This window comes from Mesoplodon mirus (assembly GCF_964341445.2).
Source record: "Mesoplodon mirus genome assembly, chromosome: 4".
Lineage (NCBI taxonomy): Eukaryota > Metazoa > Chordata > Mammalia > Artiodactyla > Ziphiidae > Mesoplodon > Mesoplodon mirus.
In genome coordinates, this window is record NC_138979.1 from 177686942 (window position 1) to 177702703 (window position 15762).

General features: G+C 48.0%; 1 protein-coding gene across 2 annotated transcripts in view; it reads right to left on the reverse strand.

Moving 5' to 3' along the window:
- Positions 1-9717: 9717 nt before the first annotated feature.
- The window catches only part of BTBD7 (BTB domain containing 7), a 79675-nt gene continuing 73630 nt past the window's right edge, over positions 9718-15762 (reverse strand). For both annotated transcript variants that reach the window (XM_082619517.1, XM_082619515.1), the window contains one exon: positions 9718-15034. In XM_082619517.1, coding sequence (XP_082475643.1) covers positions 14219-15034 — 816 coding nt within the window. In that variant the 3' untranslated portion in view covers positions 9718-14218. The remainder of the gene's footprint in view (positions 15035-15762) is intronic.

A 15762-nucleotide genomic window follows, 5' to 3' on the forward strand; every position in this document is an offset into this window, starting at 1 on the left:
GAATAGTGGTTTTTCCGATTGTTTTTAGTCACTTTTAAAGGTACCCAGCCTCCCTTTGCAGGCTGTAAGAAAATGGGTCCACTCCGGCAGCTCTGCCTGCCCTGGGGCCCTGCTCCAGCAGAGGGGATGGTTCCTGCCTCTGCAGCTGTTTTATCCGATTCAGCCTGATCTCAGGTCCCGCCAGCAGAGCTCCTTCACTCCCCTCCCCACCCCCACTTTACGACACTTCTGAGGAGGGAGGGCCCATGATTCCTTCTGGGGCCTAGATGAACAGAGAACAAGGAAATGGGTGGTCATGACCTATCGCAACGTGTTCAGGTCCTGCTGTGTGCAGGGGAGAGGGCTGGGAGCCCACAGGCCAAGGAAGAGATGAGGTCCACCTCCATGGTAGCCATTATTTCAAAAGTAAATGTGAGAACAAACCAAGAAGCCAGTGTAGAGGCCCATCTTTGGCCTCCCCGCAGCTCTTGCTTCCTTGGAAATGATTCACACTTGAGGTCATCACCTGTGGTGAGTTAAGTGAATGAAGTGCTCTCTGTAGGCCTGGAGCTGCCCTCGTCTCTGAACGCGCAGGATTATATAACCATCGATGGCAGGAAAACAGCAGTTCTCCCAGCTCCCCCAGAGGACCCTAGTGGACTGGAAGAAGATGGAAAGAGCAGTCCCAGTGATAATCGGACCTTGGCAGTGACCTAGTGAAGCTCCCATGGAGGGTGAGTGTGTTCTGGGGAATGTGGGGAGCACAGGAAGCCAACCCAGCAGAGCTCCCAGCAACCAGTGAGGCTGCCTCCCAGTCAGCTCACCTGGAAGCGGCTGCCAGACACAAGCTTTGGCCTGAGGGGCAGCCAGCATTTGGCACGGGGCCAAAGCCATACTCTCCCTCACTTGTGCCCCGAACCACTGGGCACTAGACAGGTTGTGCTCCATACTTAGTCACAGGATCCCTAGGTTGGAAGGGATCTGAGAAGTCACCCAGCCTCACCTCTTGGGACGGGGTCCCTCCCTCGCGGGTGAGCCTCACAGGGGACCAGTGCCGGTCTTGGTGCTGGTGTTCTCCAGCCCCTGCTTAGCTTTGTCTCAACCGCCCCACCTGGAGACTCCCATCCCCCTGGAGCTGGTTGGGTTTCTCCTCAGCCATCTACCCTCCTGTGTGGAGCCTGTGGCTTGTGCTACTCTGTTTCTCCCACTCACGTCCCCGACTCCTCGCTTCCCTCTCTTGCCTCTGCCTCAGGCCTTAAGGCTCCTGGATGCAGCTGACCCGTAGTTAAATGAGCCAAATTGAAAAGTTCTACAGCTGTATTGGGTTCTCCAGAGAAACAGAACCAATAGCGGATATATACACCCATCTCCCTCTCTCTCTGTGTGTCTCTCTGTATATATCTATAAAACAAGGAATTGATTCACATGACTGTGGAGGCTGAGAAGTCCCATGATCTACTGTCTGCAAGCTGGAGACCCAGGAAAGACAGTGGGGTAGTTCCAGTCCCAGCCCGAAGGTCCAAGAACCAGGGGAGCTGATGATGTGAGTACGTGTCAGTCCTAGTGCCAGAGGAGACCAGTGTCCGAGCTCAGATGGGCAGAGAGTAAATTCTCCCTCCGCTTTTTTTTTTTTTTAAAGAAGATGTTGGGGGTAGGAGTTTATTAATTAATTAATTTATTTTTGCTGTGCTGGATCTTCGTTTCTATGCGAGGGCTTTCTCTAGTTGTGGGAAGTGGGGGCCACTCTTCATCGTGGTGCGCGGGCCTCTCACTATCGCGGCCTCTCTTGTTGCGGAGCACAGGCTCCAGACGCGCAGGCTCAATAGTTGTGGCTCATGGGCCGAGTTGCTCCGCGGCATGTGGGATCCTCCCAGACCAGGGCTCGAACCTGTGTCCCCTGCATTAGCAGGCAGATTCTCAACCACTGTGCCACCAGGGAAGCCCTCCCTCCGCTTTTTTGTTCTCTTCAGGCCCTCAATGGACTGAATGATGCCCACCACACTGGGAGGCTTATCTGCTTTACTCAGACTGCAGGTACAAATGCTAATCTAACTCAGAAACGCTCTCCTAGACACACCAGGATAACGTTTAGCCAAATGTCTGGGCACCCCATGGCCCAGTCAAATTGACACAGAGAATCAGCCATCACAACAAGCGACCCGTTTGTCTCATTCCACCCTGAGCAGCACCTGTGGAGTGAGAGAGGCCGCCTGCGGTCTGGAGTCGTGGCCTGTGCCCCGGCTGTTACGCTCTCTGGGCCCCAGGTGCCGCTCAGGCCGTTGCCGTTGTAAGAGGCCCCCTGAGACCACGCTGGGGTCACAGCACCCCGGCCGCGAGGGAAGGGGCTCTCCGCTCCCTCAGGCTTGGGGCTGTGAATAAAATGGGGCAGCAGCTGAGGAGAGAGAAGCTGCTGAGAATGACAGACGTACCTTCCCCACCAGTTTCTTCACAAAACTGGAGCCAGCCACTGATTCCATTCTCAGGCTCTGTTCTCGGTGCATCGGCAGGTCAGCTGCTGTGACCGAGGCCTCCGCTCTCTCCTGCCCAGCCTCCCCTCCCCTCCCCTCCACGACCTCTTCATTATGGATGGAGAGACACTGCCATGTGGCTAATATTCAGATCGTTACTTCACTTCGTAACAACACTTAGCCCTGTTAGTGATGACATATTCGTGAGTTTATTTGCTTAGTATCTGTCCTCCCCACTAAACGGTTAATTCCACGAGGTCAGGGACTGTCCTTCCAGCTCATGGTTAAAGGGCTGGAACCTGAGGGCCGCCTGCCCCGCTGTCAGGTGACTGCGCAGCTGCGGGCTGCACGCGTTTGTGCGCCTGATCTCATTCACCCACCCACAGCAGCCTGAAGAGTGTGATTGTCCATCCCCATTTTACAGATATGAAAACTGAGGCTCTGAGAAACCGGGGGTCCATAGCTTGCCAGGGGTGACTCCCAGCTCATTTCATTCCACAGCCTGGCCTCATTCAAGTGGGGCACCAGGAACAGTTAAGAATCTTGGAGCAGGGACTATCCTGGCAGTCCAGTGGTTAAGACTCCACACTTTCACTGCAGGGCGCACAGATTCGATCCCTGGTCGGGGAACAAAGATCCTGCATGCTGTGTGGCATGGCCAAAACATTCTTGGAGCAGAAATGATGGAAGATGCCAATAGCTTTTGCATAAATCACAGGATGTCGTATTTTGCCCTGGGATAGGAGGGACATTGACTCTTTTCTGGGTTTTGTTTTGGTAAATTCACTTATACTTACATGACAGAATTGGACTGTCTTCCAGCATCTAAACCACTACAGGGAGGGTTTCCTAAGCCTTCCAAGAAACACGACCCCAGTGCAGCGTCCCCAGGCGAGAGGCTGGGAACGGATGGTGACCCCAGAGGAGAGTGTGGTGCCCTCGCCCACAAGAAGTATCACAGAAGAGAGGACGAGGGAAACGGTGGCAGCCTATTTTGCCCACGAGGTCCAGGAGTGAGGAGTGAGCTGGAGGGTGGCCCCCATGAGAGAAGGCGAGGGTGGAAAGTGGCCGGGAGCTGGGTGAGGGCTGACTCAGCTGGCCTGGGCACTGAGGCCGGGAGCCTGGGCGCCGTGGGGACCATGGGGACTGTGGCTGTACAACTGTCTTCAGTTGTCCCCCAAAGCTGGGTCCAGACCCAGGAGATGGACATGTCCATTGTTTATGGGTTGAGTTTGGCCAGAAAATTGGTAGGAAGGTGAGCAAATTGAGGAGGCCGACACCTAGGGACATTGGGCTGTCCTTGAGAGGGGAGCAAGGAGGCCAGAGGTCAGAGGTTCCAGAGGAAGACAGGAGGGGCATCTGGGACATGGTGGCCTGGGAGCAGGAAGTGAGCTAAGGTTTCAAAGGTGGAGCCCTTCTGGGGACAAGGGAGAAGGTCACAGAGTAGGGGGGAGGGGAATAGAAGAGCAGGTAACTGGAGATGGTCCCCGGTGCTACCCAGGTTGATGGCTGGGCCTGGAACAAGAGGACAACAGCGAGGCTTCGACAAGGCCTCGGGGTATGAAACGAGTGACAGGGTGACGGTCACAGCCAGACAGCAGGGGCTGCAGAGGTGCTAGGGGTGTTATGGGGGTGCCGCCACACACCGCCTATCCTGACCCTCAGGCGTGGAAAGTGCGAGACGCCAGTTCTCGGGAGAGGCCTGCAGGGCGGGAGGAGGGCTGGGCCTCAGCTAAGGCAAGAGGCAGGAGAGGAGAGAGTGGGAAGGTGGGGGAAGCATGCAGGGAAGGTGGGCCACGCGGATGGGGTTGGGGGACGGCCTGGGAATCCAGGGGGCTGGATCGGGAGGAATCCAGGGGGCTGTGCAAGCGACCTGGGAGAGCGGGAACAGCAGGTCCAGGGGCACGACGGGCCCCATCGCTTTGTGCAAAGGGCACAGTCCTGGAAGCCCCGGGGGGATGCTGGGAAATCGGGGCACTCGGGCCTCTCAGGGCCACCCACACCTGGAACTAACCAGAGTTTGGGTGGATCTGTTCAGAATGTGGAGAAATGGGAAGAACAAATGTTTTTAGTTTGGTCACAGAGGGTGGCGAGGTATTTGGTTCATCTGATGGAAGGTTCCAGAAATGGAGGATGTTTACGTGTGTTTAAGGTGAGGGATTTCAGGAGGAGAGTGCGAAAGGCAACAGCTGCCCACAGACCCTCACAGCAGCCCTGCCAGGGGTGTTGAGGGGCTTCTTCACCTGAGAATGGGGAGAAGACTCAGAGTGACTCGAGGATTATGAGGCAAAATACTTCAAGTCCACAGTCAAAGCTCACTCCGTGAACCCTGTGAACTACTCTCACCCCATTTAAGGATGAGGACCCGTAGGCTCTGCGTGGCGCCCTGTGACGGTCCCCGCTAGGCAAGTGTCCCTCCGGAACACGAGCCCTCGGGGTTGCTGGTCTCGGCTTCCCCACTCTCTCCCAAGCTCGGCCACCATCCAGCAATGGTCACAAGCATGCTTGGACACCAGACTTTGTGGATGCAGATGCCTCGAAGTTTACAGACAAGTGACGCTGGCCCCAAATCCAAGGCTCTGCAAGATGTGAGGCTCACCCACTGAGAAGACCTCAGAGGAGGACGTCTTAACCCTGATGCTGACGCAAAGGCTCCGGGCCGGCATCTGAGGCTGTTCGGAATGGTGAACTCCGGGGGTTTAGAGACCAAATAAAAAGGAGCCCATGGGCAAAAGGTGTGCAGACAAGGGACGTGTCAGTGGGTCCTTGAAGTGAAGTCAAGCCTGAGGTGAGGCCCATGGTCCCAGTGTCGTTATCACTGCCAAGTGTAAAGCTGCGTTTGGAGCTGGGACATTTAATGTAGGCTTAGCGGATGATGGCGAGCAGACCCATGATTCACTTCCATACTTTCTGTGAAGGGAGCATCCCTCAAACTTGGACAAATTAGCAAACGTGGAGGCAAAGGTCTGGGAGGGTCTGGGGAGCGTGAGGGTCCCTTCCGGGGAGCTGTCACGTTACTGTCAATCGGACAGATGACCAATAATAGAAATGACCAAATGACTCAGTTCATCTGCTTTGGTCCTGTTACAAGGGGGATGGGATGGCAGGTTCTGGCAACTAAGGACAGGGGCCTTCACTGGGGTTCTCTAGAGGTTTTTTTTAAAAACACTTATTTATTTATTTATTTTGCCTGCACCAGGTATTAGCTGCAGTGTGTGGGATCTTCATTGTCACATGTGAGATCTTTACTTGCTGCATGCAGGATCTAGTTCCCTGACCAGGGATCGAACCTGGGCCCCCTGCATTGGGAGCTCGGAGTCTTAGCCACTGGACTGCCAGGGAAGCCCCTCCCTAGAGGATTCTAAAATGAACTCCTGCTACTGCTGAATGATTTTTTTTTAAAGACATAGATAATGATTTTCTTAAATAAATTTATTTATTTATCTTTTGCTGCACTGGCTCTTTGTCGCTGCGTGCGGGCTTTCTCTAGTTGCGGCGAGTGGGGGCTACTCTTCGTTGCGATGCACGGGCTTCTCATTGTGGTGGCTTCTCTTGTTTCGGAGCACAAGCTCTAGGCACGTGGGCTCAGTAGTTTTGGCACGCGGGCTCAGTAGTTGTGGCACACAGGCTTAGCTGCTCTGTGGCATGTGGGATCTTCCGGACCAGGGCTCGAACCCGTGTCCCCTGCATTGGCAGGCGGATTCTTAACCACTGGGCCACCAGGGAAGTCCCTGCATGATTTCTGATACTTGGAGAAAGTAGTTGTGATTAGGAACTAACAGTCTTTTTTTTTTTTTGGCCGTGCTGCAAATCTTGTGGGATCTTAGTTCCCCAACCAGGGATTGAACCTGGGCCCTCGGCAGCGAGAGCACAGCGTCCTAACCACTGGACCGCCAGGGAATTCCCGGAACTAAGAGTCTTTTAAGAACAAATTATGCTGAGCTGGCCTCCTCCTCTTCCATGGGGGACAGACCCCAGCCGGGCTGCACATGAGCATGTGACAGTCTCTCATGAGGGAGGCGTGGAGATGAAGAAGGGGGGCTGGCCATGACTCCCAACACCTCACCACTGCCCCAGCCTCCGTGCTCTCCGCGCGCCTCCCCACCCTGAGCTCCTCGCCCAGGCCATCGCCTCGTCTCCCATGCAGACTCCCGCACCAACCTGACCCCACCTGGCTTCTCCCCCTATCCCGCCACCAAACCGCTCTTGCCAACCTCACCTTCTCCATGGTGCCGACCAAAAGCATCTTTTGAGCCTGATTTTCCAAAATCTCCGAGCAGCAGCCACTGAGTTAACTTTTGGGGAGGGGTGGAATTGATCCTTCATCTCTTAACCTTTAACTTGAAGAAGTAATACATGCAGGTAATTTAAAAATTCAACCAGGACAAAAAGTACACAGCTAAGTTCCCCCCACCCGATTACAGTGCCCTTCTCTCTCCAGAGGCAGTCCTGCAAATGTTCTCATAGGTCTTTGCAGACGTCTTTATGAATATACAAGTTTATTATGCCGCTCCTTTTTCTTGTCTTCTCCACAAGTGGGAGCGGCCATATGCCCTGTTTTGTATTTTACTTCTTTCACTTTATAAATTCTGAAGATCATACTCCGCCCTTTTTGAACAGCCTCTGCCTGGCCTTCTGAGCACCACACTAGTTCTCTTTCTACCTGGTAGGCTGCCCTTGGTCAGCAACTCCCTCAAGCTGACCTATAAAGTCAGCTTTGAGTTCCTCAAAGTTCATTCCTAGGCTCTCTTTTCATCTTTAAACCTTCCCCACTAAGTCAACTTATCTACTTCCGAGGCTTTCAATGCCACCCAGGTATGTGGACAATTCTCACCTGGCACCTCCAGCTTGGCCCCTTGCTTCTGAGTTCCCGGCTTACATGGAATCACCAAATGAAGACAAGCAACGGTAAACTCATGGTCTTTCCCCTAGCTCTGACGCTTGCCGCTCTCTCCCCACGTCCAAGCAATGCCCAAGTCTGGTAGACATCACTCCCTAACCACGTTCCTCTCTGTTCTCTGCAGCCTCCTGCCTGGTTTCCTGACCCACTCCTGCTCTGCCTCAGTCCAGGGATGTGCAGCATGCAAATCTGATTACATTTATGCCCCTGCTTAAAACCCTACAGCCGTTTCCCATTGATCCTGTTAGGATCAACTTCAAAATCCTTGGCCTGCCCTGGAAAGGCTGGCAAGATGGGCTCAACCCTCGTCTCAGCCCACAGGGGTTTCCCCAGTGCTCAGACCCTCCTGCCTCAGGTTCTGCCTCGTCCTGGAAACCTCCCGGGAAACCCGCCCCTCCTAGCCCCATGACTCCGCCTTCCCCTGCGCTTTGAAGCTCACTTCCACATGGAAGCCTTCCCAATCCCAGGACCAGTAAGACCCCCAGCCTTACCTCTGTAATGGTACGATGTCTTTTCTTCCTTGAGACCCTAATGTTCTTATGGGTGGGGCTGTGACTGTCTTGTTCATTCCTGTCACCTCAGGGCCTAGCAGGGTCTGGCGGGTAGAAGTTGCTTACTTATTGGATAAATGTTTGAACAAGTAAATGCCATGCTTGTACCTACCTCCACTCTGCACACTACGGTCCCCCTGCCTGGGCCACCATGCTTTCTGGTGTGCAGTACAACACCGTGGTTGAGAATTGGGCTCTGTAGCCACAATGCCTGGGTTTGAAATCAGGCTCTGCCAACTTACTAGCTGTGTGACCTTGGACAAGTCACTTGATATCTCTGTGCTTTGGTTTTCTCATTTGTAAAATGCACTAATAATAGTAGGTGATTCACAGAGGATTAAAGAAAACAATATGGGGCTTCCCTGGTGGCGCAGTGGTTGGGAGTCCGCCTGCCGATGCAGGGGACACAGGTTCGTGCCCCGGTCCGGGAAGATCCCACGTGCCGCGGAGCGGCTGGGCCCGTGAGCCGTGGCCGCTGAGCCTGCGCGTCTGGAGCCTGTGCTCCGCAACGGGAGAGGCCACAACAGTGAGAGGCCCGCGTACCGCAAAAAAAAAAAAAAAAAAAAAAAAGAAAACAATACTTAACTCATTGATTACAGGGGAAAAAAAATAAAGTGCTTTGCACTGAATCCAGCGCGTTTCTCCTCCCATTTGTTCCTGGGCCATGTCAAGCCGGCCTTCCCCTCAGCCACAGTAACCTCCTACTGCTATGTGCTGTTCCAGTTGTCTCTCTAGCTAGCTTTTTTTTTTTTTTTTTTGGGCCGCGTTGGGTTTTAGTTGCCCCGCGGCACGTGGTATCTTAGTTCCCCGACCGGGGATCGAACCCGCGTCCCCTGCATTAGGAAGGCGGATTCTTAACCACTGGACAACCAGGGAAGTCTCTCCCTAGTTTAAAGCTTCTGAGAATAGGTATCCTGTCTGCTTTATCTGCTGCTCCACATTCCCAAACTCTGGGAAGAGTGGACTCAAGAAATATTCCTTAATGCACTGAGCAGAGGTAAGGCCTCTAGTAGCTAGGGAAGCTGGCCTGAACTCACTCTTCCAGGGGAATCCACAACAGAAGTGAAAGTTGACTTACTCAATTTCCTGTTTTAGATTTTGAGGAAGCTCACCTCCAGAAACCTTAGGTTTTATTTTATCTTGATATTCCACAGTTAAACCTAAGATGGTTACAAAATATAAAAAGAGAACTGCCACAGTGAGGCACAAAGGTGAAATGCTAGGATGGAACTTATTAGTGAAATGATTAAAGTAAAAATTTTAAATAGTGATTTTAAAAAACGGAAATTGGAAAACTTTCTATTTTGCATGTTTTTTTTGGAAAACTAGACTCTAGATCATGACTCCATTTCCCTTTCAAATTGAAAAATATTAATGCTCCTGAGTTTGAATCTAAGCCAGGTGTCTGACACTTGGAGGCCTGTGAATCTTGGGGTGCATTTGGGTCTCTCACCGACTGACCACAGCCCTTCCAGTGACGGATTCATTCCAGTTGCTGGGTCCCTGTGTTTGGAATGCTGAACTTCCTCTGGAGACCCCTGTGCAAGTTACTTTTTTGCTCAAATTGTAAAATGAAATCTCTCAGAAATGCCCCAGTGAAATCACAGAAAATTTTGAACTTGAATCAAATGAAACATGGTATTTCCAAGAAATCCATAATACTTTTAAAAAGCCTCTGAATAATTGAAAGCACAGAGACAGAGGAGAAGTCCACCTAGAAAACCTCCCACTTCTACCCTGTGGTGGGGACAACATCGCTTCCATAATAACTGAGGGCTGTGTGCTACCTGCTAAAACAGACTGTATCCAACTCAGCGGGTTCTATCCAAGCCATTTATTTGAAACGCCAACTATATGTAGGATAAAGTCAGTGTTACATGCTTGTCAGTAACAGTAGAAAAATAGAACCAGTGGAAACCTTTGTACAACTGCAATGATACCCAAAAGAGAAATGTATCATTTTACAATGCTTCACACAGACGAATTCAAGTTTGGAGGTACCTAAATAAAAATACTATATATTTCTTTAAAAAACACTATGTACATTTGAAGCGTAAACAAGTTTTACAAAGTACTGGTTATGCAGGTTGTAGAAAACACTTGCATAGGACATGAAATCAGTTTAAGAAAAATTTCTGAGCCTTTAGCATTGAAGGCACTTGACTTTATACCAGTAACAGCACAACCACAAGAAATGCAGTGTTGTAGGAGATACCACCTCTCTGATGCACAGACGTGGTACATAAACAGCAAGTGGAGTTCAGGAATCTTTATCGTTCAGCCACCCCACCTAAGAGCAGGATTCCGTCCCATGTGCCCATGGAACCCAGATACACAGTCACGTGCAGGTACACGATGAAGCTTCCAGAGCTCATTTCAGCTCTTAGACAGAACCCACGTAAACACACAGACACAAGAAGTTATTTTCGAGACACACACTTGCAAGTAATCTTTCTATAGAAACGGCCACAGCATTATAATATTCAGAATATGGAAGATTGACTCATGGTCTGAGGCTTTTCTACAGGAAAAGAAAAATCAAAAATCTTGCCAATACAACGATTACATAACACCTATTGCAATCGACGGGACAAAACGACAACATTTCATAAAACACTGTTCGTACAACAGTGTTAATGGAAAATAATACAATACCCTTTAGTGTGTGACGGTAATTCTTTTAGTAAGGTTCTCTGTAATGAGGTTTTAAAGTAAACTCCTTAGTAGACAAAGTAAACCACTGCAGAACGGGGAATAGCACCCATCACTGCTGCTTTAATAGTAACTTTCAACAGTAAGTTGAAGGTCAACCAAATAATTAAAAAAAGAAAAAGTCAAACATTTCCCTTTGAGTTCAGTCCTAAGATAAAAACATAAATGCCTTAGAATTGCAAAACCAGTATCTTACAAGTGTTTCAGGGAACACATTTTCCCCTAAAAGGCGGACTTAAACATGAAAATACATATTTTGATGAGTAGTTACTGAGAATTGTTCATCTTTCACCTCTAGAGACCAACCCGCGGGGATCATCTTTGCGTCCCGCTGCTGCCAACACGTGGGGGTCATCTTTGCACCCCGCTGCTGATGCTGCATATGCTGCTTCCCCTTCATCATCACCTAAATCCAAAGGGACAAGTATGGCCCACGGCTACTACAGCTTGAACAACAAATCCAAAGAAGACGCAATAAAGAACAGTTTTTTAAGGAAGCATAAACAAGAATTAAGTTTCATAGAGTTCAACCAAAGAAAAAAAAACTCAAATAAAAAGAACTCATTTAAAATCTACCTGGTTACCAAAATGTCAGGAGAGATTAGGTCTAGGGACATGCCTAGAAAAAGCTACAGGGGCGTGTGAGAAAGAGTATGTATAGTACAGGGTAAATTCAAACAACGATTTTTTCAGGAATAATTTTTGCCTTTCATGCTGCTATCTTTTTCCCTTAGGAGTCACAGGTGACTCTGAACTGAAATTACTAATCAAAATCACAAAACTAAAACAGAAATATAAGCAACAGACCAACAGCATCTTGAAGAAATGTAGATCTTCTCCTTCCGCTCCAGGATCTAACTGGTGTTCGCTAACCTCAACACGGCGGACACCAAAGGTGGCGATTGTCTAATGGCCTGATTGTCCATGGCCTCGAGAGGAGATCTGGTATGTTGAGATTTGGTTCTCATGAAATTTCTACACCGAGTAAAATGCTAGGTCCCGTGGCCTAAATTTTATATTATACATGTTTATTTCTGAGAGCAATCTTACTCAGACTTCACATTTATCTTCGTACAGCACTGAAAGATTTTAATGCTTAGTAAGCATTAAAGAAAACTGAATAGATGGGTTCAAAGGCCAGAGGACATAGCTATTCAACCTACCCTACTGACCATACTTCACAAGACACATTAAAAGTCCACTAACTCCTACCCTAACACAAAACCCACATCTGTTTACCTTCTGGAAGTCACAGCAGTCCACGATCCACAGCACGTTTCTCTCTATACATAGAGTTTAGCCAGGTATGCTACTAAATTATTAAAAGCGAACTTCATAAATTAAGTAAAACTATGAACAGTGGCCACTTCTTTTATAATTATATTTTAGGGACGTGAAAGAATATTTAATAAATTTTCAGAAAAATGCATGTGTGGTACCAATAGCTCTTGTCTGACATTTAAAACAAAAAAACAGGTTGGAGATGAGAAAGATTCCCCCCAACTATGTCTACTCACTCTTCTCTGCAGGTACCAGCACAGCACAGTCTGAATTCAGAATAGAAATCTAAAACCGTATCAAAATAATTCATGTCAACACATGTACATAAATACACATTAAGGAATATGATGGAATTAACACTTTGTGTTTCTGAGGAGAGACAGACTGAGACTGGCTTCAAAAGACACCATCATCTATTACAGAGTCAAAAACCTCCTAAAAACGAGAACAAAGTCCTAACGTTTTTCATCTTTAAAAAAAGGAGCCTCAAAGGCGACGATGTGTAGCCGACCTCACAGTAGCCTGGTGTTGACTCTGGGAGATCTGGGGCTCGGTGTGCGGCTTGGCCGACATCGAGGGATGCACGGGCAGCAGCTAACTAGCCAGGCAGCAGAGCGAGTGGCAGCGGTTTGCCGGTGTAGACAGACAAACTTATGTGTTCCCCATCTTTTAAGACTACCTACTGTTAGGATTTTTTAAAATGTCAGATTATTCCTGAGTGTATATCCACAGGGTAAAAGTAGGAAAAGATTGTAAGAGAAACTACAGTTTCGGGAGAAATCAGAGTTCTTGACACCCAATAGAAACCTATTTACTTAAAAGTGCATGTCATTCATTTATATGGTAGCTTGTGAAGGCTCCCTAGCCCTGCATAGTTTTCGAGTGAGTGTGAGTGATTCAGAGTTTTATATATATATACATACACAGAGAAGAGGCTTCCAAACATCCTTCACGGGAGGGAGTGTTCAGAAAGTCTCTTTTCTTCTAAGTGCTACGGCTGTGTGTGTATGTGTAAAAATAGAAAGTGAATGCTCAAATAATGTTGAAGTGATTTAAAAACTCAAATACTAATGTATTTACATTGGAGAGTAAGAAAAAAACAGTCCTTAGCTCACACATTGCCCTTCTAAGGGAGAGGATCTTAAAAGATCCCATGTGCTCAGTGGTTCAGTAAAATCCCAAACCAGCGTCCCCAGTGGAGTTCAAGTAGGACATGTAGTGTTTCACCGAAGAAAAAAAAAAAGGTTTCTTTTTCTTTTTTGGTGACAAAGCATTATGCATTATACAACAACTTCTTTAAAGGACACCAAAATTCAGACACACTTTGGAAAACACTTAAAAGAAAATATATGCTTACAAACACCAAATGACATCCGTAAGGCTGAAGCCCTTTTGTTGTTTTTTTTTTCCCACAGAGAGCAAGACAACTGAAGGCAGCAAGCAGTCACTCCCCGGACTCATCTGGAGAGTCGCAGCTCAGAACCAGCAACCCCGTAGGGCAGGCTTAAGTTACTTCGCTAATTCCACTTCTTTAGGATTCCAGGAAAGCCGATCACTTTAGAACCTCATCTAGTGAAACTCTAGTCCACACTACCAGAATCTGCAGTGATTCTAACAGCATCTGCACTGTGAATAAAGCAATAGCTTGAGTCTGGACACAAAAGGCTTTTCTCCTTCTTGTTCTTTACGGAACCAGGAAACTTCAGGATCCTGACTGGATTCCTGCTGGAGGAATGAAGACCAGCTCCCAAGACTTATTTAAAAAGTACGACATTAGATTTATGAAGACTGAGCAGGAAGCTTTCTGAACTAAAACAATTACTGAAAAGAGAGGAGCATTTTGATGTGCTGTTCTTTGGAATTTCTATAATTAAAAAATAAACACAGAACTATTTCATAAGAAAATACATCTTAGTGTGCAATCCAATGCACGTGGAAATTGCTAGATGAAAGGTAAAATGCAAAAAAGTATGAAAATACAGTCCTTTAAATGTGGCAATAAAGTTTAACATACTGATATAAAAACAATACAGATAAAAGTACAAGTGCAAAAAAATTCCATCATTTGTAAAGAGAAAAAAAAAAAGTGCCAGCTTGCTTGCTCTTAAAAATGCTTCCCCACACAATTGTTCAAACACAAAATAGACAGATGCAGCATTCAAAATAACCCTCTTAGCATGCCATGTCTAATAAACATGTATATACAAAAACTAGAATAAAATAATGTGAAACTGAGTTATCAGCTGGCATCAATACTCTAAGTTGTTGGGTTACATCATAAAATGGGATGTTTCACATCTCAGGCACAGACGACTTGGAGGTTGCTCTCAAAGGGCAGACTTTTTGTAGAGGAAGTCTGGCTTGCTTGGTGACCTCCTTCCTCTGCTGATTGAATCTTCCCTTTCCAAATCTGTATTTCGCTGAGCTCCATGGCCCAAGGACTCGCTGTCTGCCAGTCTTCTACCAGATCTCTCTTCTGGAACTTCAGAGCTACATGCAGAATGTGAAGGTCTGTTAGGAGTCAGCCCAAAAGTCAAGTCAGTTTCCACTGCTGTTCGCCCCCTGATGTGGGCTGGACCGCTGCCGGCATTTTCTGGGGCTGCCAAAGGAAAGTCCGACCTCTGGGGAGGCTGCTCAACAACATCGAGGTGTACCGGCTCATTCTTTTGTCTGTGCAGATGCCCATCAGGGGAAAGTGGATATTCTCTCCTAGCTTCTTCCTGCTTTTTAGGAGAGGTCTGGCCAGGTAGGTAGGCTGACTTTAAGCCACTTGGTGATGCCTTATTGTGGCTATACAAATCGGGACCAAAATATCCACCTTGCGAAGGGGAAGGGGTGCGTCTGCCAGGAGCCGGAGTAGACGGTCTACAAGCAGCATTCGAGAAGTCATAGAAATCTGGATATTCCTGCTGATTTTCTCGAGTGTCTGTTTTTTGCTCTAGTGTGTGTTTCTTTCGAGATGTGTGTGTATGCCTCTGTGGAATACACGATAGATGCTGGGGAGGCCCTGGTCCTACTTCAGAAACTGACTGGCTTAATTCTGTGTCTACAGCAAGTTCGGGAAGCCTCCTGTCCTCGAGTGACAGTGCGGACACTCCCATGGCGATATCTGGCATTAGATCATTTAGCACGGGTTGTGTACACTGCAAACAAACAAAACAGGGGGAGGGTTAAAAGGAAAAGGCCCGAGACTCCCTCTTTTTCAAATGATGTTCACTGATTTTTGTTTCCTCATTAGAAAAATGAAACATGCTTTTTTATTTTGGATTTTTTTTTTTTTTCGGCTGTGCCATGCAGCTTGTGGGATCTTAGTTCCCTGACCAGGGATCGAACCCAGGCCCCCGGCAGTGGAAGCATGGAGTCCTAAGCTGGACTCCATGGACTGTCAGGGAATTCCCCTGCTTATTTTTAAAATGATAAAAATATAGAAAACTATAAGGCAACAACCCCACAAAAACCCTTGAGATAACCACTGTTACTAGCATTTTGAAGCAGTTCTCTCACCTTTTATATTTTGCACACATATTTTCATAAAATTTAGTGCATATATAACATTGCCACTAATACTATTTAAATTACTGCCTACTATTCTCCACTGTATTGACGAGGCGTGACTTCTTAACCATTCTTCCACTGTTGCACCTTAAGGTTGTTTCCAATTTTTCATTATTATAAACAGGACTGTAATGAACATACAGATAAAACACCTTTGATGGGAGTTTTATTTCAAATATAAAGTAGGACTTCCCTGGTGGCGCAGCGGCTAAGAATCTGCCTGCCAATACAGGGGACATGGGTTCGATCCCTGTTCCAGGAAGATCCCACATGCTGCGGAGCAACTAAGCCCGCACACCACAACTACTGAGCCTGC